This window comes from Nycticebus coucang, chromosome 12, assembly GCF_027406575.1.
Source record: "Nycticebus coucang isolate mNycCou1 chromosome 12, mNycCou1.pri, whole genome shotgun sequence".
Lineage (NCBI taxonomy): Eukaryota > Metazoa > Chordata > Mammalia > Primates > Lorisidae > Nycticebus > Nycticebus coucang.
The window spans coordinates 25,143,224-25,162,533 of NC_069791.1; the positions used below are offsets into that span (position 1 = coordinate 25,143,224).

At 35.5% G+C, this 19,310-nt stretch overlaps 1 protein-coding gene across 1 annotated transcript in view; it reads right to left on the reverse strand.

The window, feature by feature from the left end:
- Nucleotides 1-7,938: 7,938 nt before the first annotated feature.
- LRRK2 (leucine rich repeat kinase 2) overlaps nt 7,939-19,310 on the reverse strand; it is a 155,047-nt gene continuing 143,675 nt past the window's right edge. The window contains exons 47-51 of the mRNA XM_053557282.1: nt 18,134-18,318; nt 14,235-14,387; nt 12,731-12,939; nt 10,716-10,787; nt 7,939-9,879 (exon numbers count right to left, since the gene is read on the reverse strand). Of these exons, the coding sequence (XP_053413257.1) occupies nt 9,758-9,879; nt 10,716-10,787; nt 12,731-12,939; nt 14,235-14,387; nt 18,134-18,318 (741 nt within the window). The 3' untranslated portion in view covers nt 7,939-9,757. The remainder of the gene's footprint in view (nt 9,880-10,715; nt 10,788-12,730; nt 12,940-14,234; nt 14,388-18,133; nt 18,319-19,310) is intronic.

A 19,310-nucleotide genomic window follows, 5' to 3' on the forward strand; every position in this document is an offset into this window, starting at 1 on the left:
CTAGAGAACCCCCCGAGGATGTTTTACAGTTTACTTTTTTGGTAAGTAGAGGGAGTACATTCTAAATAATGATAAAAAATATAGTGTAGTAAACACGTAAACCAGGGACCTATTTATTATCATTATCAAGCATTGCATATCATATGTGTTAAACTTTTATATGACCAGCAATGCTGTAGGTTTATACCAGTATCACCACACACACACACACACACACACAAGTGGTGTGTTACGCTATGATGTTATGTTGCCAGTCAATAGGAATTGTTCAGCTCCATCATAATCCTATGGGCCCATCATCACATATACAGTCTATCACTGACCAAAACATTGTTACGCAGACTGTGCTGTAGTTATTTTGGGTTCTAACTTTGATTGAAGAGACCCTTTAATTAGTCTCCCCGTGTTTTATGTTTTCTGTCCCATATACACGGTTTTTTGAGACCAGATCTCAATTTCACTATCATCAACAAATGTGTTCAAGACACTTATTTGCATATACATTTATTAATTTTGAAACATGTAAAGATTTTGTTTTCTACCATAGATGCTGTTCAACGCCACCAAGACCTGAAGCACTCTTTGCCCCAGCCGCTGGGAAGGTGGTCAGTTTACCTTTAGTCCTCTCCTAGAGGAGCGGGGGCTGAAAGGGTCGCATGCCCAGGGTCACTCTGCCACCTTCTCGCACCCCACATTCAACAACAGCTCTATGTGGAGAAAAGACCCTCGTACCATTATGAAATGCTCCTTTCTCTAATAACGTTCCTTACTTTGAAGTCTGCTCTGTCTGAAATTTTCACTGAATTTGTAGCTTGAGGGATTTTTCAGTAACATCAAGGATATGAATTTGACCTGCTACTCTAGGAAGGCTGGCTCATGGAGCCTTCTCGGGGCTGCCATCCCCAGGGGGTAGAAAGTGGGCAGATTTATTTCTGGTTCTCACACTAAGTTGTATTTTTTTGCTGCCCCAGCCTAATGGGAATACCCATGTAGTTGCCTCCTAACCTTGAGATGTGCTGGGATTTTTCCTCTATCCTTTAATCCTTGCAAGGCTGGGAAACTGAAGCTCAAATTCACTAGGTTCAGCAAATATTCACAAGAAAAACAAAACACAAAAAGCAAAACAACAGCTTTCTTGCTCTGCTTACATCTTTGTACTCCCACTTTGATTTTGACCAGACAATTCCATACCATTTTAGACTTTTTAAAAATACTTTTTCTTTCTTTCAACTGACCTTTTTAGTTTTCAGCAGGTGGGCTTTTCTCGAATCATTACAATATTACTGAAAATGAAGCTAATTTGTTTTCATATTATTTTCATTAACATAATGTTTCTCCTAGATCCCACTAAATGAATGCTCAACATGTTTTTAAAAGATTATTTCAACATGATACCAAGTTACAGCTTTCCTAATCACTGATATCTGTAATATGTGTTATCCAGGGACCTTAGTGTTTTACTTACATAGTTCAGTAGAATGAATGATCAGCAGAATGTAGGCTCCACTTAAGAGCTTCCTACCCCCAAACTCTCCTTCCTCTTATCAACATGTATAATGCACCTAAAAGTTGTTTTAGGCTTGAGCACAAGAAAGATCTAAGGAAAACATGCTCCTCATAACACCTGTATGTGGGAGCATTTTTATACCATTTTATAAATGAAGACGTTGATACAAAAAGAGATTGAGCAGCCTAAGAAATGGGGGCAGACACCGACCTCCAGAATTTCTTGATGCTGACACACAAAATGAAAAAAAAAAAAAAGATCAATTCTTCTACCTACGTAGACTTACCAGGAGATTTTGTCTACAGGTTTTTGATACACAGGATTCCAACTAGTGATTAAAGTCTTAAGTTGACTCTTTTTTCACATTTTCCGTAATGTATTATTGGTATAATTGTGCTATAAGAATCTTTTTTAGCCAATGTCTCACATTCTGTCAGCTTTCTATTTATATTACCTTGCTTGCATAAAGTGTGTTCCGTGAGCTGATGAGAAGTATTCAGTTTTGTTGGGATGAAATGTTGTGTAGACGTCTGCTAAATCCAAATGTTGGATGGTTAGGTTTAAATCTAAAATTTCTTTGCTCAGCTTCTTATTGGAGGATCTATCCAGCACTGCCAAAGGAGTGTTGAAATCTCTGACTATTATGGAGCTGGAGGAAATCAAGTTGCTCATGTCTTAGAGTTTCTCTTATAAATTGAGGTGCATTCTGGTTGGGTACATAAATATTCATAATTGAAATCTCATCATATTGAGTATTACCATTAACAAATATGAAGTGACCATTCTTATCCTTCCTTACTTTTGTTGGTAAAAATCACATTATAACAAAGATATTTGTACCAGAATGTTTATTGCAGCCCAATAATTGCTAAGTCATGGAAAAAGCCCACGTGCCCATCGATCCATGAATGGATTAATAAATTGTGGTATATGTACACCATGGAATATTATGCAGCCTTAAAAAAAGATGGAGACTTTACCTCTTTCATGTTTACATGGATGGAGCTAGAACATATTCTTCTTAGTAAAGATCTCAAGAATGGAAGAAAAAGTATCCAATGTACTCAGCCCTACTATGAAACGAATTTATGACTTTCATATGAAAGCTATAACCCAGTTATAACCTAAGAATATGGGGAAGGGGGAGAGAGGGGTAGAATGGGCGGAGGGAGGGTAATTGGTGGGATTACACCTATGGTGCATCTTACAAGGGTACATGTGAAACTTAGTAAATGTAGAATATAAATGTCTTAACACAATAACTAAGAAAATGCCAGGAAGGCTATGTTAACCAGTGTGATGAAAATGTGTCAAACTGTTTATAAAACCAGTGTATGGTGCCCCATGATGGCATTAATGTACACAGCTATGATTTAATAAAAACAAAAGAAGGCATAAAGTGATTTGAAAGAACAATTAATTTATAGATCAATTTATATGATGACATTTAGAAAATATGTAACACCTGGAAAACCATTCTCTTTAATGTACAGTCAGCAACACCAAAGGAAAGGGTAAAAAGTACAATGTCAGTAGTTAGTGGATGAAGGACAGCTCGTTTCTCTGTAATTGTTACTTACTTTATGGAACTTAAAGAGCATAAAATAAATGAAAACATCAGTGAAACTGTGATCAAGTTGACTTAAAAGCTTAACACAATAGCCCACTTACCGTATTAGTCTTTATTACTGTCACTGTGTTTACTTTCAAAGTGAATACATATCAGTGGACACATTCTATTGTGTGCTGCTAAAACTCCTATTTATCCTTTAAACAGAATCCTTCTTGCCAAACACACTGTTTATTGAGAGCCAAAGGTACTCCCAGCTTTACTCAAGCACAAAGACGTATAAGCCTGAAATGATCCAAATTATTTTATAATTTCCTACCTTGAGAATAAAGGACTGTAAAAAAAATTATCAGAAATTTGTAGAAGGTTTTGAATGTGAAATGTAATTCCCACATGCAATGATGGGTGCCCCAGGCATTATGCTGGTGATAGTATTTCTGCTTAGACACAGCGGATGTGAAACAGATAAATAGCAAAACCCTATATTGCAGGAGGGGAGGAGGGGAAGCAGAGGAATGGAGAAGTCGTTATGCATGTAAGGTACATAGACAAGCTAATTCTGGAAGAGTTTTCACCCAGTGATCTTCCACCTCAGTGTTGCTCTCTCCCCCCATCCTCAACCCCCCAAAACAACAAGAAAAGATGAGTGCAATCTCAGTCCCCTTCTCATGCGCAAAGCCTTACCCTGCTCAGAGTGGAGAAGGCAGGACTAAAAAGGCAGCAGCTGCAAGCTACTCACTGGAAGAGAAAAAAACCCACACATGTTAGCAACTGCACTGATCTTCGCACGAGCCAATGAAGAATATGAGTAAGTTAACACCACCAATCGAGTTGCATAAAATGTGCTTATTTCAGTGATTGGAGACAAAAACACTAATAAATCTTTGCAACTACCACTTTTGTTTCCAGGCAAGGAAATTCCCTCGCTGTCAAGAGCTGACATGGAGTTGGGACCAATGCAGTAGAGAAAGGTAGATTGCTAAGTGAGAATGGAACCAGGCAAGAAGGCATAGCCATGCAGATGATGAGGGCAGCGGTAATCTTTCTAGCCATATCTGGCCACGGATTATCACTAAAAGCATAAAAATGAAATACAATTGGAGCCTCTCTCTTGTTAATAGTTTCTTTTTTTGGCTTGAAGTTGTTTGACAAATCAGATGGAAGTCTTTAGCACCTTGGATTTATCATGAGTGGCTCACAGGAGCAATTTTCAAAGATCCAAAACATACGGCAATGCACAATTGATTAGAGAAATACATTTTTAGTGAGACCGATAACCAGGATGAAATCCCTTATGAAACAGTACATGCATGTGACATGCCTTGGAATTGCATAATTTCTCATTTTATCCTTATCCCTTCAAAAGGTGGGCATACTACTCTTGTCATTTTACAGATGAAGAAACTTTTCAGATTATTATGCCTGTGCATATGTTTTGGTTACATAATTTTCTTTGTACGGTTAAAGTCAGAGTTATAGATGTTTTCTCCACTCACAAAGTATGCAATATACCCATGCAATGTACACACCGGGTGGAAATTTACCCATCTCCTTCTCCCTCTCCCCCTTACTTGAATTTAATTGAGTTTTGTGTCTAATGAGCACACAGGTGTTGACCAACTAGTTCCAATTTAGTATTGATTACACATGGTGTTTGTTTTTCCATTCTTGTGATACTTCACTTAAGAGAATGGTCTCCCGGCGGCGCCTGTGGCTCAGTGAGTAGGGCGCCGGCCCCATATGCCGACAGTGGTGGGTTCAAACCCAGCCCCAGCCAAACTGTAACAACAAAAAAATAACTGGGCGTTATGGTGGGCGCCTGTAGTCCCAGCTGCTCAGGAGGCTGAGGCAAGAGAATCACATAAGCCCAAGAACTGGAGGTTGCTGTGAGCCGTGTGACGCCACGGCACTCTACTGAGGGCAGTAAAGTGAGACTCTGTCTCTACAAAAAAAAAAAGAGAATGGTCCCCAATTCCATCCGGTTGTTAAAAAAGATACTAGATGTCCATATTTTTGTAGCTGAGTAATATTCCATAGCACACACATACCATACTTTATTAATCCATCTGTGTATTGAAGGAAACTTGGGCTGTTTCCACATCTTTGCAATGGTGAACTGCGCTGCTATAAACATACAAATGCAAGTGTCTTTATGATTAAATGTCCTTTTTTTCCCTGTGGGATTGCAGGATCAAATGGTAGGCCTACTTTTGATTCTTGGAAGAATCTTCATACTACTTTTTATACAATTGGACTATAGTACTTTTCAGTCCTACCAACAGTGTATGAGTGTTCCTTTTTCTCTGCATCTACACCAGCATTTGTTGATTTGAGACTTCATGATGTGAGCCATTCTCGCTGGAGGTAAATGATATCTCAATGCACTTTCAATTTGCATTTCCCTGGTGATTAGAGATAATGAGCACTTTTTCATGTGTTTGTTGGCCATCAGTCTACCTTTGTAAGAAAAGTTTCTGTTCACATCTCTTGCCAAATTTTTAATGGGGTTCTTTGTCCTTTGCCTGTCGATTTACTTGAGTTCTTTATAGATGCTAATTCAGTGGCCACTAGAACTTACTCCAGCTCATTAAATTGATAAAGGCCTAATCTGGAATTTAGACCAGGGTCTTTTCCAATTTTTTTTTTTCCCCAATTCTAAATGTATGTTCCTTCTGGCTTTCTTCTGCAACTTTTTCTTTGTAGTATTTTTTTGGTTCTATTTTTTGTTTTTGTTTTTTACCCTGCTTGTTAAAGTAACTCTGGAGGTAATTAAGAAAAAGTGAGTAATACTGATGGAATAAATGCACAGCCCCCCAAAGTGATTTTACTAAACATGTTTCATCTGAATGGATAAGCAGTTATTTTAGTCAAGAAGCTTTGTTGATTTATCTGTCTATTGCAAAGATTTTTTGATGCAAACTATGACATTTATGTACGTATCTTGTGACTAGCAGCAAATATCCACCCAAACAAAGCTTCTAGTCAGAAAATACTCCTTTGTCTGAATGCAGCTTTGATTACTGGTTACTCTGACATGTAACCTCACCAGCATGAATCACACTATTCATAACAGGAAATCAAAACTGTGCAAACATGAGTGAATTAGTTTGCAAACACTGTATGTACTAGATCTCTGTGATAGTATTGCATTTCTACTGCATGCTACCTTCTTTTACTTTTGTCACGATATCAAATACTTTAATAGTTGATATACTGTGGCTCACTTTGTAATGAGATGGTGAAATTTCTTGTCCTATACTAAAAATATATATGAACTCACGGATTCCTTTTATAATTTTTCAGCCTGTAAGATAAACTTGGTGTTTCAAAAAAAAAAAAAAAACTTGGTGTTTCAAACATCTCTATTTCATCCTAACAAACAACCCCCTCCCCCCTCCAAAATCTCATTAGCTTTGTCTCTCAACAGATAAATATATAATTCTCTTGCATCTTTAGTCATTTAACTATATCTCATATGCACTACATGTGAGTTCTCTAAAAATGAGAAGTCCAAATTTCAGTATGTATTTTATAGGATGCCTTTAAAATAAATTCATGTTCCCAAGAAGTGAGCACTTGTGAACATTGTCTAGAATGATTATTTCACTCTGGAGGTTGCTGAATGCCCACTCATGCTAAAAGTCTCAGCTTAAATATTTGCTTTTAGTGTGAGTGATCCTTCCATATCCTCCATTCTTTGGCCAAGTAGACACTTACTCTATTTTCCAATAATACTTCTAATAGAGTTTTTACCACACAATTTGGTTTTCTCATGAATAAATGGTAATAACTGCTCTCGACGGTCTTCAGATAGGCAAGTGTGGTGAAGCCCAGGTCAGTATGACATATAATGTACTCCATAAAGTCTAGTATTCCAGCCCCTGTTTGCCATGAAACCATGGATTCTCAAGAAGGCCCAGAAACAGCCCCATGACCCAGTGCTAAGGCCCCTTCTCTCTTTGTACTGTTTGACTTAGCCTGAGACTCCTCCAAGCAGAGACTTTCTAGGCAAGGATAAAAATCAAGAGGGTGGGAGGGCAGCCCAGAGAGAGAAGCACCACACCTCTGCTATACAGGCAGAGTGTGTACTCAGAAAACAGGCCTGTGGGTCAGGTGCCTCCCTGACTCTTGCTTGAAAGTCAAGTTACCAGGAATACTCCAAAAGCTTTGACAAATTAGAAAGAACCCAGTACCTATGTACTTTTAAGCAGCCCTCTGAATTTTTATTGGAAACAATGGCACCATGGCTGGGAAACTGGCCAGAATGGAGAATGAGAATTTCAATTTCCCTTGAGTTGGCATGGTTTAAGATGTACTGAATTGCTGAAGATCATTCGCAGAAATCATTCACTTCACTGGTTTAGATGTTAGGCTATCATAGTGATGGATAACATACATGCAAAGTCCCAAGGGTTTGGGACTTTTTTTCCACCAACATTTGCATATTCACATTTAATTTAGGAGAGTTAACCATCTCTTTTATTGACTCTGCTGTTTCATCAATATATTTCACTGCTTTGATGAGAAATAAGACACATTTCAGTTAAAATAGTTCGCATGTAACCAATAGAATTTTTGCAAAATTAGATTCAGAGAAGCTCCCTTTTTTTAATTCAAAACTTCCCCCAAAGAATATTTTATGTTAAATAATATGCTTATGTTTTGATAATTATTAGCAACTTATTTTAGGGCTTTAATCAGAAAAGATTTAAGATAACTGTGTCTAACATATATGTATATCTGGTACTCTAAAGTCCTATTTTTGTTTCAGTACTCAAGAGTGATTGATTCTACATATGGTAGGCACATTTTTAAGGGAACTTAAAAACAGAATATGTCATGTCCATCATATTTTGTTTTGGAATCTTGGCAATTACTTGTATTATAGAAAAATGAATTTAAAAACCTCATAGGTCCTTAAGAAAAAAATGTAGGCACCTTGCAATCGTAGATTATTCCATATAGAGATTTAACACAAAGTCTCATATGAGATAGATAACAGATCTATATATGAGAAGTAAACTACTATCACAAAGCTGTAAAATTCATGAACATGCTTTAAAAATGTTTATTATTCCATTGAAATACAATATTTATTCACACATTTTTCTATAATTGTCTTTGGTTAAAAAAAATTGCATATACTTACAAAGTAACAATGAAAGAAATCTCACTGGAACAAAGAGCTCCATCATGTATGAATTTTTTGTTAATGACATAACAGATTAAAGGATAGATAGGTCCCTTTGAAAAGTAAAAAAGGTTTCATGTTTAAGAATTTTATTTTCCTTAATATAAATAAATTTAAAGTTTCCATATAATAAAATGCCAGTTGATTCTGAGAATATTAAATAGTTGCCCCATGAAAGGGAATTGTCTAAAATGATGAATAGTGGCCAGGGCCAGTGAATTTAACAAATGTGTTCCTCCTAAAGCAGGAATGACCCTCAAATTATCACAGAGGTACTTGGCCCTGATACTCCTCCTAGAGGAAGATACTTAAATAATCCAGGTATAATTCAGAAGACTCAGCAGATATTGTCACCCATCATAACTAAAGCTCTTTTCTTTTTCAGGAGACTGAAGGGTGTTACAGATTTGTCCTCAGGGTTTGTTGGGGTTTGTGGAATTGTACAGTTCTGAAAATACAGTTTCTATCTGAATGACGTAGGATGTACAGCTTCACAAATTTAGAAAAATAGCTGGACAGAAGCATTAGAATGAAGCAGATCAGGGAACAAGTAGTCAGTGGTCTGGCTTACCTCTGAGAATTCAAATAAGAACATTAAAATATAACTTGAAGCACTGAAAATTGTATTTACACCAATGATTTGAATTCTAGAATGTCTACATTCAAAAATAAGAGTTGAGAAATATTGAAGGAAATAATTTCTATGTATTTCCTGCATAGGAAGACTTATGTTTCTCCATCAGCTTTTTAGTGGCGTTTTCTTTTAGATGAAGCGTGATGAGATGCACTGTCTATATCAGCAGCAAAGAGAAACCGCACACCAATAAAGGGCTTCATTAGTGCAAGTTCATTTGACTATTTACAAACATGAGACAATACATTTAAAAGCAATCTACCGGACAGCACCTGTAGCTCAAAGGAGTAGGGCACCAGCCCCGTATGCGGGAGGTGGCGGGTTCAAACCCAGCCTCGGCCAGAAACTGCAAAACAAACAAACAAACAACAAAAAAAGCAATCTACGAAGGGATGTATTCATGGGAGGCTATCCTAGTACCTAATATCTTTACTCTGCCTGGCAGGATCTCTAGAAAGTAAACAAACGACAGTCCTGTATTAGTATAGCATTTAAAATAAAGTTCACCTTCGTTATGGACAGCAAAAAAATTATCCACTTTGTAAATTGTAGTACAACTACTGCAATTAATTAAGTACTTTATAGATTTCTTTTCATTAATTAATCCACAAAATTAATTAGGATATATAGGAAATATATATGTATTTTAAATAGCACTTTAAAACATAACCTTCACTACTAACTCTTTTTATATATATTTAAATTAAAAATAGAACATATAAACATTCATTCATATACACATGAGCTATTTAAAAAACCTAAGTACCCTTCGCATGTAAACATTTTTTAAGGAAATATGTATAAAAGAAGAGAATTTTTTTCATCCAGATGAGAAAATAAAGAATTTTCAATATCTTATTCAACAGATGTCTTTCTCATTTTTTCAGCTAATTCTTTCCTTACTTCAATGTGTTTTTCTAAATTTTGCACTTCATGCGGAAGATTGATATCCCAAACAGTCAAGCAAGATTGAATCTCTAGAAAAAGAAAAAAAAAGAAAAAAAAAAATGAATCATGATCCGAAGATTTACTATAAAACATTTTAATTTTATTTCAATTTGATTAATTTATTTTGATATATTTAGTTGACTTAGAGAAATGTGTGTGTCTATATATATATTTGATCAATTAGTTCCCATTTAATAGTGAGTACATGTGGTGTTTATTTTTCCATATATGAACAAATGTATATACTATGTATAAATATAGCTATAAATAGTGCACTAAATTATTACCAGTTATAAAAAACTATACTCAGAAAATGTCTATAACAGATGTTAGAAACTACTAAATTTTGGGTGGCGCCTGTGGCTCAGTGAGTAGGGCACCGGTCCCATATGCCGGAGGTGGCGGGTTCAAACCCAGCCCCGGCCAAAAACCACAAAAAAAAACAAAACAAAACAAAACAAAAAAAAAAAAAAAGGAACTACTAAATTTCATGAGAAATGTAATTGCTTATCATTTTAGTTTCTAAGAGAAATAGAGTTTTTTCAAACACTAGTAAAAATTAGACTTTGTGTGGATATAGATAAGTTGTAAAAAAAATTCATATTTAGTTTAAACTTGAGCTAGTTCTCAATTTATAGTACCTGATAGCTCTACTTCCCTGAAAAATAAATGGCATATGAATATTCTTAAATCACTGAAACTTAATTTTGAGAATTTATGGCTAAATTACACTATAAATAAACTACCAGTCAAAATTGCTGAAAGTATTGTATCATACGTAGTATTTACAACTTTATACAACTTAATATGTTAGCATCATTCTGTTGTTGCACTGTTTGAAATGCAGTATCCCATTGAATATTACCTTTTTGGTGTTGCGTGCCTTCACTACTTTTCTGGTTGTACCCCAAAACCAGCACGGCATTTTTAAGGCTCCCTTTACCAAAATAAAATACACGAGTTTTCTGTTAAACAATATAATAAACTAGACTGCAAAATGTACAGCTATTAATATTTTAAGAAACAAATACCTTGGAGCTAAATTTACAATTTTTGGAAGACACTTCATCAATTAATATTGACATATTATAGACAAGCAATTTTTTGACATAAGAAAACCTATGATCTATTCCCTGATGCAATTTGTAATTACATTGAGTCTGAGAAAGCAGCTTAACCTTTCCATAAAATAGACTTAACATTTATATATTCCTCCCTGCAAAGTTATAATATTAAATGAGATAACGTGTATGAAACCGCTTGGTTACCGTAAGACATAAATGTGAACATCTGAATGGAGAGTTGGGTGGCTGGATATACGGACACTTTGTGAGAAAATCATACTTTCTTTCAAGTCATTCATTGATTTATTCAACAGATAGTCATAAAAGTCTTCTATGTACTAGGCCTAGGCTAAGTCTTGGGAATCAAGGCGTACACAGAAACATGGGTATCCAGCCCCCATGGAGTTGATGTTCTAGTGAGATTGACATTAGTGGGAGAAAAAAAAAATCATGATAGTGATCAGTGCTGTGCTAGAGAGGCAGTGAGAGAACTTTGACCTGATCAGTGTTGGCTTATCTGAGGTTTTGACACCTGAGTTAACTAAGCAAGAAGGTAGACTGCATTAGCTAAGCAAAAAAGGTTCACCAAGCAAAGAAAGAAAACAGCACGCAAGGCAGGATAAAGCATAGTAATTAAGGGGGACTAGATCCTTATCTAGACCAGAAAGAACTGTGAGAAATCTGGTAAACGACAGAAGCTAGACAGGTAGGGGGGAGCCAATACACAGAGTATTGTAGACTATGTTTAAATTTGTCTTTAAAGTCAAACATAACCCATTGAAATTCCAGTATAATATCAACTATAGAATATCTATTTGGGTCTCCAAAGTATATTCGATCTAAATTAGAGAATGTAGTGATCATGGTAGAATAAAACTAGGGAGACCCCCCCCCACGCACACTATAAATAGGCCTAATATGCTGCTTATGTGGTCAAACATCCAGATAGCAAATAATTATTACCAGTATCTACTTCTAACCCCTTCTGAGTAACTCTGACATCCATCACTGAAAAATAAGTGAAGGTGCCTCTGTTCTTCCTTAACATATTCTTGCAAAAGAATTCTATTTTTACCTCATGGTCAAACATTTTATTACTTATTTGTTAAAAGTTACATAAACTGTAGTTTTGCAGAATTAAAACCCATAGTCACACTTTTGTGAACACTGCATATATGATATCTTTTTCTAGAATAATTTATCATCACAGGAAGGCACTGAAACTTACTTATACAGAAAATATATTTTGTGTGCCATCACGATTTCTTCATAGGTAAATAGAAAATGAGGAGCAAGAAGAGACATCAAAGTTTGAGTAAAACTTAGGATTTTTCAGTATTTGTAGACTGTCAAGTTCAGCCTATATTGCTGCAAGAATACAAATTTATTTATAAAATGAAAAATGAAATGAGGTTTTTTAATGAGGGGGAAAAGTCTAGACTATGATCAAAATAAACATCTGCTTTCATTTCTTTCCTCAAAAAGTAAAATATACTCAACACTAGGTATTTTCCCTTTTTGCCTTTGGTATAAAGGACAAAAGTCAAGTGAGACCCAAATTTAGGATTCAGCCACAGCAATCTGCTTCTTTTCCTGGGACTGGGAGTATCTCCTCTCTCCGTTCTTTCAATGACTCTATTCAAAAAAAAATTTTTTTTTTTAAAACTCCATTCAAAATTTATCCCAGTCCTTTGTGTCATTGTGTGAACTTCCAAGACACCCCAAATGACATTGCAAAGTGAAAACTTAAATTCAAAATAAAGGCATATATTACAGTCTTCAAGAATATGGAAAACATCTAAAGGAAAGAACTTGCCTAACTGTGCCGTCATCATGACTCTAACAGAATCACAAAAGTTGTAAATTATACGTATAATTCGACGAGTCGAAAGATCAAGAAGAAGAATATGGCCTCCTCCAGTTCCGATCCAGAGGGCAGTGTTCTTCTGAAGGCACAGAGTTTTCACTCTTCCAGAATAACACATTTTGTGTTTTGATTCCTTGCTTACTTTTGCCATCTCCTCCCTAGAGTCATAAAGAGAGCATCTATTAATGATTATATCAGCAATTAAGAGATAAAATAGATGTCTCTACATATGTACACACATAAGTTATGAAAAAAACACAATATAGAGTATGCATCACTAAAATTATACAAAGTACATTTTGCTAAACACAGAATGCCAAAGAGACACATCTCTCTACTTGAATCATAAATTGCCAAAGATAACACAATAATAGCCTTTCAACTTTAAGAAATTCTGAAATAAATTAGATGGGCACAATTTTTCTAAGTACCAAAGCTATGTAAGTCAGCAAAAAGAGAATACATGTATACACCCAATAGAAAGGAAAACATTAGTTTGAAAAGCTTTACATGAAGATTCAAAGTTACAAAAGAAAATAAAATTGTAGTCATTTACATATAAAAGATACCAATGCAAACCACTGAATTTTCCCCCTGAGTGAATGAATACTCTAATTCAGGACAAAAATATTGTGTCCAGAAATAAAAGAATCCTCATAATTTTTTGATGCAGGAAATAAGGGACTCCACCATGCAGAACTCTTAGCCCTTCTGAACATAAACAGAGAGAGCCTCTCTCACAATCCAGAGAAAAACTCTAAGATAAATCTACGAAAGTAAACTTTGAAATCTCATTTTATGTACTTACTGTATAATCTAAAATGTTCGTCAGAGTATAATACATCCACATGGTAAAATCAAAACAAAACAAAAATATAAAGCAGTTTGCAATTAAGTTTGGCAACGATCCTGTTTCTCCACATCAGCTCAGGAAGGATGCACTTGACAAAGAGCCTGAGATCTGCCACTCACACGCTGTTTCAGACGAAGCGGGGAGCTTAGCTCCCCTCTAAGTTAGGACATTGGTCAGTCCCGTACATCCCTGTCTCCCGTGCTTCTTTATTATTCTGGGCCTTTTTTTTCCCCTTAGAGCACAGAATCCTTGGACCCACAGTCAAATGCTAAGTAGAATATCGATACTATGACGCCATCAGATCTACAGCTAGCAATGAAGGCTGCATCCATTTTCAATAAGGTACTATTTTCATTAGAGAACATGCTTTGAAAGAAACTATATACGTAGTATGTCCTTATTCTTTTATTTTCCCAGAATAAAATTGGCCAGATAGCAAAGGATGGGGCTAAAAAGCATTAACAGTTGTATTTTGGCATTCTTTTTAATTGTCTATGAAGAGGCAGGAAGAAAGAAAACTAAGCCCTGCTGCTTCCTCTGTGAAATCTGAAGCACACAGACAGCTCTTTTAGGTATAAAAGAAAGAACGGATGACTTTACTTTAAAAAGTGCACACAGTCTATTAGTTCGCAGAGTTTTTCAGTTTTCTTATCCCACACTTCCACGACAGGGCTGTTTTTCTTAGCAATGTAAAGAACAGTGTCTGCCACCACGGCTCTGATGTTCGAATCACTGAAAGCTGCATAAGCAAACCTGGAGGGGAACAGAGGAGTGTCACCACTGTTTGGTTTTTGTTTTTTAAATTTCAACATGTAATACAACCTTATGTAGCTCTTAATGCATTTACAATTAACACTATTTTGAAAAATAAACAAGCTAGACTATTGCAATTATTTCATAGACTCCTCTAATCATTCTTAGTTGAATATATGTAGTTAATTTGGTATCGTGTCTCCTTTTTGTGACTTTATTTTTGATTTCCTTTAATAATAAAATAAATTTAAGATTAGACTATGTTTATTTGCGGGTTTAGTTTTCATTTCAATTCTATCTGGTTCTTGTAGAATTTTAGGCCGAACCCTAGTTTCCAAAAGAAACATCTATTCTAATAGCTGTAGCTTTTGAACGTTGCATGAATGCTTGGAAAATTAAGGATTAGTTTTTTTTAACATCTAGAGTTATAAAACAGAAGATGTTGATGTAAAATGTAGTGGCAGTGTCTCCAAACGTTAAAGCAAGATATATCTCTACATCAACATAGGCCAGTCAAGATATGAGAAAAAAATTCACACAAACCAAACATAAATAGAAAGTAAATTATGTGCCATTTTACTCCCTTTGAAAATAAAGAAAAATTACAAAAAAGTATCTCACTTACAACTTAAGACATTTAGCAACGTTCACATTTCACAGAGTGGCTGGCATGGGCCCTGTGGGCATGGCAAACGCCTACTTATCTTTGGAGGCTTCACTTGAATATCAGCTGCTCTGGAATTCTTCCTTGACCTATCAAAATAGAGTAACTATTGCCTTTTCTCCACTGGTGTAGCGATGATAGTATAGACCATATTAAACATAAAATATTATTTATTAATGTATCCTTCACACTAGACTGTAAGGGTAATTTCTTAAGGACAAGGACCATGTCTTTGCTTATATTTCCAATCCAGTAGAGTTATCATAGATAAGTTAGTACCTTTGATAAACTAGAAAAAAGCAAAAATGGTTAAAATTATAATCAGCCCCACATGCAAAGAAAATACAACAGGGATGTAACAATCATCAGTAGGTCCTCGAGTAGGAAGATTTTTTTTCCCGCCACCTTTTTCTTCCATTCTGCCCAGGGAGTGAAAATATAATGTGCTGACAGAGCCACACTGTTCTAGATAACTCCTTCCTGAGAGTTTGCTATGTTTAATGGATGTTGGTTCCTATTAGCACAAAGTTTTGCATAGAGTTTTAGAATTTATAAAATATTTTTGTGTGTTAATCCTGTTTTATCCTTAATTAAAAAACCTAAAATATGTTAAATGTCAATGTTTGTTAATTACAGAAAGAAAGGTTTACAGATGTCAAATAACTTGCTCAAGGCCACAGGACGAACATGTTTCAGACCCAGGACTCTAAACAGGTCCCGTGGAGCCTTCTGGCTCAAAGGCAGCCATTGTTCACTGTCCAAAATGCCTCCCAGGGTGATGAAGCAGCCCCGGATCACAGATGTGATATTTGCCTAAGTGGGAAGAGACCAAGGCAACAGGAAACACTTTTCTAAAAGAGGTGAAATATTTCCAAGTGTTTATTAAGCTGTGTCATCATCTTTTGGGGAGATGAACATCTCTGAGAGCCTGATATTTATACACATAGATGTTCTATAGTAAAGCATCTATACTTCAAATCTTATATGGAATTTTAAGGAGTTGATGGATACCCATCATCCCATAAAAAAGCTCTGTGAAATAAAAGACTTACAGGCCATTTCTTTTTAAAGGTTTTCAAGCTTGTATAGTTGGGTTAAAAATAGAAATAATAGAAAGAGAATAGGTCATTCAAATATTGACCACATGCTAATAAACAAATCTGTAACAAGACAGAAAATACAAACCCTCAACCATGAGAACTTAGAATATATCACAGTATATCTTAACCCAAACTACATGTCAGAACCACCTGAGAACTTGGAGGGGAAAAACAAAACACTAAAGCCAGGGTCCTATCCCAGGCTTAACTGGTGTGATTTAATTGGTTTGAACTGGGGCCCAGGCATTACATCATCTTCCGCTATCTAGAGGTTTCTAATGTGCATTCAAAGTTAAGAACCAGTAGATCAGGTAGTATCAAGAAGCTATTGTTTAAAATAGAATTATAAAAATATTATAGCTGTTGTGAAGGGAAACAACAAATGCAATGGACACCTCCCCTGCACAGGTGGGACTGGGAGAGTCACTCAGAGGAAGTGGTATTTGGGCTGAAACAGACAGGGGATAATAGGTGTCCAGGCGAAGAGAAAAACATGTTCAAAGACTGGGGGTTAACTGTCTTTGAGAACTGAGACAATTCCAGTTTGGCTGAAGCACAGAAGGCAAGGAAGTTGCAAAATGGGAATCTAGAGAGGCAAGCAAGGCCTGATTCTGAAGGGCCTGGTAGGCTATCACGGGGAATTTGGACTTCACCCAGAGAATGATAGGATGCCACTGAAGGGTTTAATCAGATTGATTTGCATTTTAGAAGGGTCTCCTATCTACAATGCTCAAAATAGCATTGCAGAGTATAACTGCAATAAAACTGAGTATAAACAGAGTATAAAAGAGCATAAACTGGATAGAAACATGACCATAGGTGATGGAAAGCAGACCGGCCCATGGCAGCTGTGCTGGAACTGTGAAAAGTACAAGGACTTGAGAGACAATGGCTAGAGCCAAGTGGATCCGGGGAACAGAGGACAGACAAGTCAAAGATCACCACACGTTTCAATCTTGGGCAACTAGACAAGATGAACATTGAGACACTAGCATATTCCCTGAGATAGGAACTTGTGATGCGAAGTCATAGTCATCACAGCAATGACTAACATTTATGGACAGTTTACTAGCTGCTGATCAGTGATGTTAAGCTCCATCTATTAACTTTTTTATTTAGTATTTCAATTATCACTTTGAGATATAGTATATTACAACCCTCAGGTAAGAAAGAACTGAAGGTTTGAAAGGTTGTGGCCCAAGTTCAGAAAAGCAATGAATGACAAAGCTGATGTTTGAAGTATGATTTATGCTCTTATCCACCATCTTACACTTCTGATCACCAAGGGATGTAATGATTTGGTTAAAATACAATTTAAAAATCGAAGCAACAAACTAGGGAGAGGTTTATATTTTATTAAATAGTTGTTTGAAACTAGAATCACTAACTTGGCTATAGAGTGGACATCAGTGTATTCATCAAATCTAGAAAGAACTTTATTCCTGTAGTATATATTTATAGCAGTAAATACTTAATGGAAATTATATTAAACTTCACCTGTAAAATACATGAATTTAGTAAAACACTGAGTTGACTACCTTCCAAATCCATATATCTAATTTGAAACACAGATTATAAAGTTACTAAAAATTTAGAATGATAAATAGTATTAAGATTATGATGGTTTACATATTTTGTCCCAGAAGTGATTAGGCTAGCTGATTTTTTTATTTTATTTTATTTTTTTGTGATTTTTGGCCGGGGCTGGGTTTGAATCTGCCACCTCTGGCATATGGGACCGGCGCCCTACTCCTTGAGCCACAGGCGCCGCCCAGGCTAGCTGATTTTTTAACATCTCCCTGGTTCCTAAAGCATTCTAAAGAATTTTCTAAATTTTTTAAAATGAACATTTAATTTTTTAATAGAGAAATGAATTATTTATCTCAAAAGAATTTTATTCTGAAATCAATGTATTGACATACTTATAAAGAATAAGCATAAATAAAATAATAAATTAGTTGTATAGGCACAAAATAACTTACAGCTGATTAGTCCTCGTCTCAATGAGTTTCTGAATGGTGAAATCACTAGAAAATGAGAAAATCTTTGTGCCACATCCTCCCCACATCATGTTTTTTTCAGTTGAATTTGTGGATTCACTCAAACACATCAGTGGAGTGCTGACACTTCCGATATTTAGTATCTTCAAAGGAGCTGCCCCTTTAAACTTTTCCAGAAAGAGAAAACATTCTAAGCAAAGTGAGGATCTACAGAATAAGACATATAAAATCTGTGCTTTTGAGAAACTACTTTCATCTTAAATAATTGGAGATAATAAAATAACAATTCAGATATTCTTTTTTGAAGTTTCTATAAAAACAGGATTCAATTAAAGTACTACCCAACTGGAAGGCTTAGAAAAACTTAAAGTCCAAGCAAAAATCTCTTAGTTTTAATAAACATGTTCAGTAAGGTTGCAGAATACAAAACCAAAATATAAAAATTCTTAGTATGTCTATACACTAACAACAAACTAGCTGAAAAAGAAATCAAGAAAGCAATCACATTTATAATAGCTACAAAATAAAATAAAATACCTGGGAATAAATTTAACCAAGGAGGCAAAGGATCTCGATATGAGAAACTGTAAGACACTGATATAAGAAATTGAAGAGGACACAAACAAATGGGAAATATCCTGTGCTCACGGAGTGTTAGAATTTTCATGGTTAAAATGACGATACTACCCAAAATAATCTACAGATTCAATGTCGCAATGCAATGACATTTTTAGGAGAAAATATTTTGAAGTTTTTCTTCTGACAAGGGCCTAATATCCACAACACACGAGGAACTCAAGAAATTCAACAGAAAAACCAAACAATCCCATGAAAAAGAATCTAAATAGACATTTCTTGAAAGACACACAAATGGCTAACAAGTATATGAAAAAATGTTCAACCTCACTAATCCTTAGGGAGGAACGATAATTCTTATGATCCATGAGCATGGGATGGTATTTCCATTTGTTTGTGTCCTCTTCAATTTCTTATATCAGTGTCTTATAGTTCCTCTAATCAAAACCACAGGGAGATATCATCTCATTTCAGTTATAGTGGTTATTATCAAAAAGAAAAAAAAAATAACATGCTGGCAAGGATGCAGAGAAAAGGTGAGAATTTAAGTTAGTACAACCACTATAAAAAAAAATACTATGAA